Here is a 9,238-nt window from a genome sequence, read left to right as displayed (position 1 = left end):
AAAAAAAAAAAAAAAAAAAAAAAAAGAATGACTGTTTGGGGTCAGATCGGACGGTCTTGTTAAGTGATGGAACGGACATTCATTAGCTTTTATTCTGAGTAAGATGGGAAACTAACAGAGCTTTCAGCAGAAGAGTGACACAATCTGACTTATATTTTGAAGGGAAAATAGATTAGACTGGGGCAAAAATGTTAGATCAGTTAGAAAACTACTGAACTAATCCATGGGAGCAGGGATGATGGCTAGGACCAGGAAAGACGCCTTGTAGGTCATTAGAAAGTATTCAGAATATAGATATACTTTAAAGAGACATCTGATAGGATTTGCAAATGCAGTAAATACAAAGTAACTGAAAGAGAGGAATCCAGGATGACCCCACAGTTTCTAGCATGAACACATGGGAGAATGGAGGTCACTAATACTGATATATGGAAGCATGGAGGAGATTCCGGTTTAGGGTGGTGACGAGGGTACACATGGCTGGGAATCAAATTCAAAGTTCTGCTCTGAACCTGTTTATTTGGAGATGATTTTTAGGTGTCCAAGTGGGTATGTCAAGTAGACAGCAAGATATTCAACTCTGGAGCACAGAAGAGAACAGAACTTGCCACGAAAATTTTATATGGGCTAAACATGGGAGATAGTAGAATTCTACAGAAGAAAGAGACTTTAGCTGTCTAAATCTGACCTCAACATTCAAAGGAAACAGAGGCCTCAAAAGATTACTTCTTCAAGATCACCTAGTTGGGTAACAGTGTCAGAACTACGATTTCTGCCAAATCTCATGGTGCCCTTAGTGGAAGGAGAAATATTATCTCTAAAACCAAAATAATTTCTTAAATTATTTAAAAAACACAAAGGGCAAAAAAGTATTATAAACTACTACTGAATTTTGTAAAAGCTTGAAACATATTCTGAATAATTTATTAAAACTAGTTTTTTCTGCACTGAGGTATATGAAAAACCATAAACATTTAGCTCTGTGGGATTTTCAAGGCCAAATGCACAAGGCATGATCTAGTAAAAAACTCTGATGCCCTTGAATGTCCCTGTGAAATATATACACCGGGCACCATCACTAACTGGTAGGGTCTGGCCTGTACATAGCTCACTCTAGGGATGGGGTGACAAATACCTTTCATCTCTTTTGACAATTTAAAAGGATTTTAAATATAAATTCCTTTTAAATTTAATTCCCAATTTAAAAGGGGAGAGGCAGGAGGATCGCTTGATCCTGGGCGGGTCATGCTACAGTGAGCCATGATCACTCCACTGCTCTCCAGCCTTGGTGACAAGTGAGACCTTGTCTCAAAACTAAAACTAAAACAAACCAACAAACAACAACAACAAGTACTTTAGAATGGCTACCAGGAACACCGCCTTGAGGTTTATGGGGTCATTCCAGGCACCCTAGGAAAAGGTACTGTGATCAGTAAGAAATGTTCAATATGGAGTGTTGGTGTGGATTACTGTGTATGTGGCACTGAAGCAACTAAGAAAAGCTCTAACATTTAATGAAGAATTATGGTTATGCTTTTGCTACTGGCTTTCATTTAAAAATTAGAGGAATGGTTATACTCAAATCTGTCACAAAGATATAAAAATTGGTGTTTCAAACCATTGGAAATTCATACATAGCATTTTAAAAGTTTAAGTAATTTTTCCTTTTGCCAGTTAGTAGCACATTCAGAATCAAATGTCAGGTCTTTCCAAGGCCAACCTCAAATTCTTGATAGTCTGGAATCAAAACAAACTTAAAGCTGGAGCAAAATCCTCCAGACAAAGAATTTCCAAGACTCTGGCTTCTCTCTCCACAGAAATGGCTCAGATAATCTTTACAGGTCTTTCAAGGGCACTAAGCCCATAATATACATTAAAATGGAACTGTCAAGAAGGTGTCTGGAGATCGATTTGATTTCCAAAAGCCTCAAGTTTCTTTACCAGTTATCACAGAGAGGAAAGACACGGCGGGTCAGGGGCAATTTTACCCTGTCTGCCTAACTGAGCAGTGGGTAGCTAAGTTTGACTTACATTTTTTTTTTTCTTTTAAGCACTACATTTAAAAAACAAGATTTCAGTCAACCAAAATGTATAGAGAATTAACACCTTTTTACTCACACTTAGACTAATAACACCATTTTACAAGTATAATTGAAGCTTCTAATGTATCTCTCCTCAATCATACTTTCTTTTTTCCCTCATTTTAAGTGGAAACCATTGCAGGAAATTCTCTTATGGTCTTAATTTTTTTTCAAAGGAACATGTAACCAAAAGACACAATATGGTAAAATACATTATTTGAAAGCAAAATGAAAAAAAAATATATGAGATTACTTTTTAGCTGTGGAACTCAGCCCTGCGGGAGTAGATGGTTGTTCAGGATCCTGGTTAACAAGGCAAGTTGGAAAGGAGCAGCCATCACCTAGACTAGAATTAAAATAAAAATTTAGAACTGAACCACACGAAAGACAACAGAGTGAAACCCTACCAAAATGCTGATGTCCGAGAGTAGGACATGCTATACTATGGGCAAAAAAAAAAAAAAAAATGTGTATTAGACACTGAGTTTAACATAGTGTTTAGGAAGATGATGAATTCACTGACTTCCACGTGATATTATAGTGAATCAAAGAACAATACTTTTAAAAAATAAGAGTTCCTACACAGAATTACAAGCCTATGGAACTAGAGGCTTTTCCTGAAACTATCTTTTGCTGTATTATTTTCATTAGTTAAAGCCTGAAAATTTTCACAAAAGAGTACCTTGAAAAAATGGGTAGCAACCAGTACTTCTTCTCATCACCAAAACTTGTCGCATGTTTTACTGAAACCCAAGCTGAATCCATTCTTATCTGTTCCATGTCGAAATACTGGACTTCTGAATGCCTCTAAAAAAGATGGTAAAGGAATCACATGAGTAAAAAAGGTATTTACTAGTAATCCTGAACATTCAGCAATAACTGAAGTAAATGAAGAAACTGCAAAGCAATGGCTAGCTGACTGTGAGTGCTTATGTGCCTATCAACAGCCCTGAAATATAGGGTGTCCATTCTGTTTTAAAATATCGTAAGATGTATCTATTTTAATTGTAAAATATGCCTTTGTATTATAATAGTACATGTGCATTGCAATTTTCTGATTGCAGAAAATCAGAAAATACAAACTAGCAAATAAATTAAAACTGCATCTTCTGAATCTTTTGAACAATGGATAAATCGATGGATTCACAGATATAGATATACAAATCTACAGGTGTATTTTTAAAAAAAAAACAAAATGAGACAATGTTTTACATACATTCTACAACCTTTGTTTTTAAGTAAATCCTTTTTTTTTTTGAGTTAGGGTTTCACTCTGTTGCCCAGAGTGGAGTACAGTGGTATGATCATAGCTCCCTGTAGCCTCGAATGCCCAGGCTCAAGCAATTCTTCTGCCTCACCCTTCCAAGTAGCTGGAGTAACAGGTGCTATGCCACCATGTCTGGCTAAGCATTTTCCAATTTCGCTGAAATTGGTTCTCATCTAATACAATTTTTCCAGCTGACTATAAAATGTACTTTTTGAACTAGTCTGTCCAAACCAGGATCCAGTCCAGAACCATGTATTGCATTTGGTGATGCTCATTCTGCATATGAAAGCTGGTTCACAGAGGCTCTGGGACTTGCCTAAGGTCACACAACAAACACACACAGAGTGAGACTTGAATAAGGTTATCAACATTCCTTCAAAAATACTACATTTTCTTCTTGAATCATGCTGAAATGCAAAATCTAACATTTTATTTTGGAATATGAACATGGAGGTATAATGATTTTCTCCATTATATTAAAAGCAAAATCTAACCAGAAGAATTAGGCACTATGAAAAAATGTGGTCATTTGCAAGATCCTTAGCATTCTTCATCCTAGGATATACAGTTTTTTCTAAAACATTTCATAGGACCATATTATCCAGGGGAAGTCCTTTCAGTGCTACAAGTTAAATCTAGAAGTTTCCAGAAGTTAAAAACCTCTAGAAACAATACATTTACTTTTGACAAATTATAATTTAACTGCCTAACACACAATTTGAAATAAAATTCCTGGGCTTAGAAATTACTTTATTTTATCAGTATTTTCACCCTAATAGTATTTGGTGTAATGATTTCATTTCAGAATTCCGTAATGTTTCATTTCAGAATACTGAAAATGAACACTAATTGACTACGCACTGTAATTAATCCTCATTGCATATTATAATAACCGAAGCTCACAGCTTGGAGTGTCCTTTATGATCATAAGCATTTGTGGTCCTGGTTGCATTCTCAAACTCCTAACCTTGGCCTAGAAACTCTACATAGCTTAGTCCTTGCTTGCCTCTCAAACCTCATTAATGTATTTCTCAATCTTTAGCATTCTATGCTTTAGCCACATGGAGTGTTTCTCAAATATTCCTAGTTTTTTTTCTCTTTTCCTGTAGGGTCTTTTATTTTCAATTGAGGTGAAACTCACAGAGTGTAAAATTAGACTTTTTAAAGTGTTCAATAGAATGCAATATATTCGCAATTTTGTGCACTTCCCACCCATATTAAATTTCTAAATATTTTCATCACTCCAAAAGAAACTCCATATCCATTAAGCTGTCACTCCCTACTCCCCCATTTCCTCATTCCCTAGTAATCACTAATGTGATTTTCCTCTACAGATCTACCTATTCTGGATATTTCATAAAAATGGGAATCATATAATACGTAATCTTTTGTGATTGACTTCTTTCACTTAGCATGTTTTCAAGGTTCATCCATGTGTATCAGGACTTCATTCCTTTTTATGGTTAATATTCCATCGTATAGATATGCCACATTTCCTCCATCCTTGCTTGGATGGGCATTTAGGTTGTTTCAACCTTTTGATTATTGTGGGTAGTGCTGCTATGAACACTGGTAAACAAGTATCTCTTTCAGTCCCTGTTTTCAATTCTCTTGGGTATATACCTAGGAGTGGAGCTGCTGGTTCATATGGTAATTCTATGTTTAACTTTTAAAAGGATTGCCAAACTGTTTTTCACAGTGGTGGCACCATTTTATATTCCCACAAGCAAAGTAGGAAGGTTTCAATTTCTCTACATCCTCACCAAGACTTTTTTTTAAAAAAAACTGTAGCCATCCCAGTGAGTGTAAAGTGGTACCCCAATGTGATTTTGATTTGCATTTTCCTAATGACTAGTGATGTTGAGCATATTTTTCTGTGCTGGGATTTATCAAACAACAAATAAATGATGGAGTGAGACTTGAACGAGGTCATCAATATTCCTTTCATACTACTACATATTCTTCTTGAATAATGCTGAAATGAAAAATCTAAAATTTTATTTTCCCCATTTGTATATTTTCTTTGGAGGAATGTTTGTTTAAATGTATATTCAAATTTTTTGCCAATGTTTTAACTGAGGTGTTTGTATCTTTTTAATGTTGAGTTACAAGATTTCTTTGCATATTCTGGATAGTAGGGCCCTTATCAGATAATGAATTGGAAATATTATTCTCCTTCTGCAGTTCGTTTTTTTACTTTCTTGTGTTTTTTAATGCATGTAACTTTTTAATTTTGATAGTGTAAGTTTCCTCTTTTTTCTCTGTTGCTCATGCTTTTAATGTTATATCTAAGAATTCACTGTCATATTCAAAGTCCTGAAGATTTATCCCTCTATTTTCTTCTAAGAGTTTACAGTTTTAGCTCTTTCATTTAGGTCATTCATCCATTTTGACTTAATTTTTTGTATGATGTGAGGTAGGGATACAAGATTATTTTTTGCCATGTGGATACTGAGTTGTCCTTGTGCAACTCAAAGATATTATTCTTTCTCCACTGGATGGTTTTGGCACCCCTGTCAAAAATCAATTGGCTAAAGATGTATGGGTTTATTTCTGGACTCTCAATTCTATTTTATTTGTCTATACGTCCATCCTTACACCAACACCACACTGTTTTGATTACTGTATGTTTTATAGTAAGTTTTGAAATCAAGAATGTGAGTCTTCCAGGTTTGTTCTTTTTTTGGTGAATACTGTTTTGATTATGTGGGGCTTCTTGCCATTTCACATGAATTTGAGAATTGGCCTTTCCATTGATGCAAAAAAAAGCCGTTAAAATTACAATGAATCTGTAAATCACTTTGGGTGGGTAGTACTGCCATCTTAACAATATAAGGTCTTCCAAGTCCATGAACATGGGATGTCTTCTTTAATTTGTTTCAACAATGTTTTGTAGTTTTCAGTGTGCTAGTAGTGTTACATGCACCTCCTTGGTAAATTTATTCCTAGCTATTTATTTGTTTAGATGCCTTTTCAAATGGAATTTTCTAGATTTCCTTTTTGGGTGGTTTATTGCTAGTGCACAGCAATATAACTGATTTTTTTCCATACTGATCTTAAATCATGCAAATTTCATATTTTGCTTATTAGCTAAGCATTTTTATTGTGAATTCCTTAAGGTTTTCTATACATAAGATCATGTTATCTGCAAATTAAAATAGTTTTACTTACTTCTTTTCAATGCCTTTGTTTCTTTTCCTTGACTAATTACTCTGGCTAGAACTGATGTACAATGTTGAACAGAAGTACTGAAAAGGAGCATCCTTGTTTTGTTTCTGATTTTAGAAAGAAGGCTTTCAGTTTTACACTGTTGTGTATGATGTTAGGTGTAGATTTCTCACAAATACCCTTTATCTCCTCATCAGGTTGAAGGAGTTCCTTATTTTTCCTAGTCTAAGTGCAATTTTTCTTAATCTTGAAAGGATGTTGGATTTTGTCAAGTACTTTTTCTGCATTAATTTTTTCCATACTGATCTTAAGATCACGCAAATTTCATATTTTGCTTATTAGCTAATCATTTTTATTGTGAATTCCTTAAGGTTTTCCGTTTTTATTTCCTTCATTCTATTAATGTGGTATACTACCACTGATTGATTTTCATATATTAAACCCTACTTGCATTCCTGGGATAAATCGCTCTTGATCATGGTTGTGTAAGCCTTTTAATATGTTGCTGGATTTGGCATGCTAATATTTTGTTAACAATCGTTCCATCTATATTCATATTGGTCTATAGTTCTTGTGATGTTTGTGTCTTTGGCTTTGGTATCAGGGCAATGTTGGCCTCACAGAATGAGTCAGAAAGTGTCCCCTTCTCTTCTAATTTTTAGCAGAGTTTGAGAAGAAGTTAATTCTTCATTAAGTGTTCGGCAGAACTCATCAGTTAAGCCATTTTGTTCTGGGCTTTTCTCTTTGTTGTGAGTTTTTTTGATTACTGATTCAATCACTTTACTTCTTACAGGTCTGCTCTGATTTTCTACTTCTTCTTGAGTCAATTTGGTAGTCTGTGTGTTTCTGGAAATGTGTCCACTTTATCTAGGTTGCCTAATTTTTTGACAGACAATAGTTCATGGTATTTTCTTAGCCTTTTTATTTCCATAAAGTCAGTAGTAATGTCCTCACTTCCATTTCTGATTTCTGTGATGAGTCTTCTCTTTTTCTCTTGCCAGCCAAGGGATGTCGTATTTGTTGACTTTTTGAAAAAGAACCAACTATTGATTTTATTGTTTTTCTATTTTTTAATACTCTATTTCTATTATCTCCTGTCTTTATTATTTCCTTCCTTCTGCTGACTTTGGTTTTACTGTGCTCTTCTTCTAGTTCCTTAAGGTATGAAGTTATTAATAGAGGTATTTCGTTTTTAAATATAGGTATTTACAGCTATACACTTCCCTGTAAGCACTGCTTTTGCTGCCTCCGATATCTGTATGGCTTTTAAACATGCATGTTCTGGCTTTTTCTATAGCTGACTTCTTAGGTTAAGTACTTTTTGTTGTGATAAGCTCTCCCTTGACCACTCATTCTACATAGGCTTCCTTCCACCATCTCCATCCTTTTATTCATACCTCAGCATCCTTTTATTTTCTTCAAAGCACTTTGCATTTTGTAATCACTTTTATGCTTGGTTATTAATTTTTGTGCCCCTCACTACACTGTTTTGCCCCTGCTCACCACTCTGTGTGTGTGTGTATATATATGCATATATGCATATATATATTTAAGAGACAATCAATATATGGAATGAGCAAATCTGTATGTTTCTAAGTGACATATCAAAAAAATAATAAGGAAAATAAGAATGATTTTTACCGCTTCAGGGCAGGTTGGCATTTAATCACATAGCAACTGTCAATGAATGTTGGTATAAGTATTTAAAGTTCTGTCAACTACAATAATTGGATACTCACCTAATGTAGATTTATTTTTGCTGACTAGCCAACAATGATAGCCAAACAGAGAAGACAAGCTGACAGAAAACATAGCTGCAGCAAAGAATAAAAACATAATATGGAACTTGGCTTGAGTATCAGGTAGGCCATTCTATAAAGAAAGGAAGAAAATAAAATGTTTTGTCAAAGGGATATGTATTCCCCTACTTTTATAAGTAAATTAGTTAAGATTTTCTTTTGATTAAAATTTTTCTTAAATTTAATATGAAAAAAATATGTGGCTTTATTGTTAGAAGTTCAGGAAAAATATGTATACATTTCATCAGATTAAATGTTTACCAGAATATGTATATGAAAATGATATTAAAATTTGGAATAATAACTTTGTTTTTCATAACCAAATTATAGAAAATTTATGGTAGTATATGTATAAACTGTAATAGTAAGAAGCAAGATAAATGGAACTATAAAATGTAGTTTTAAATTTATTAACAGAGTATGTTTTGTTAACATACTACAGAATCCCCAATGTTTAAAAAGTTTCATTATAATGCCAGAAAATGAAGGCTAACTGGCACAATTTGGTTACTATCCTTATTGATGTTTTACGTTCCTACAAACAACAGCATCACCTAAATGAATACATATAACAACACATTCACAATAAAGCTTCAAGCTATCTTAAATAATAGGACCACAGAAAAGATCAACACCAGTGCATAACATCTGTCTAAAATAAATCTTAATATCCATGGGCTGAAACAGTCCATCTCAAAGAAAACCAGTTAGACTCTCCTTGTTTATAAATCCAAAGAGACCTGGAATGGCTCTAGAATGGAGGGGTTGGGGCTATGGACACAGAGTGAAGCACCATGGCTGCCAGGAGGTGGCTTTTCCTCACGTTTCAATACCCTGTAGTACCTGACCGATTGACACAGGTCACAAGACCTCACTGATAGTTTTCAACAGCAGCGGGTTTTTTTTTTTTTTTTTTTTTTTTT

The 9,238-nt window shown here is 34.3% G+C and overlaps 1 protein-coding gene across 1 annotated transcript in view; it reads right to left on the bottom strand.

Annotated features, from left to right (window-relative positions):
* Nucleotides 1-9,238, bottom strand: part of ZDHHC2 (zDHHC palmitoyltransferase 2) — a 71,343-nt gene that overhangs the window by 12,398 nt on the left and 49,707 nt on the right. Inside the window, 4 exon segments of the mRNA XM_017867202.1 lie at nucleotides 2,335-2,427; nucleotides 2,764-2,808; nucleotides 2,810-2,888; nucleotides 8,256-8,388. Coding sequence (XP_017722691.1) covers nucleotides 2,335-2,427; nucleotides 2,764-2,808; nucleotides 2,810-2,888; nucleotides 8,256-8,388 — 350 coding nt within the window.

Source organism: Rhinopithecus bieti, unplaced genomic scaffold (genome assembly GCF_001698545.2).
Source record: "Rhinopithecus bieti isolate Rb0 unplaced genomic scaffold, ASM169854v2 scaffold_2888, whole genome shotgun sequence".
NCBI classification, from domain to species: domain Eukaryota; kingdom Metazoa; phylum Chordata; class Mammalia; order Primates; family Cercopithecidae; genus Rhinopithecus; species Rhinopithecus bieti.
The sequence above is the reverse complement of the archived record's forward strand: the minus strand, read 5'-3'. Positions and strand labels throughout refer to the sequence as shown.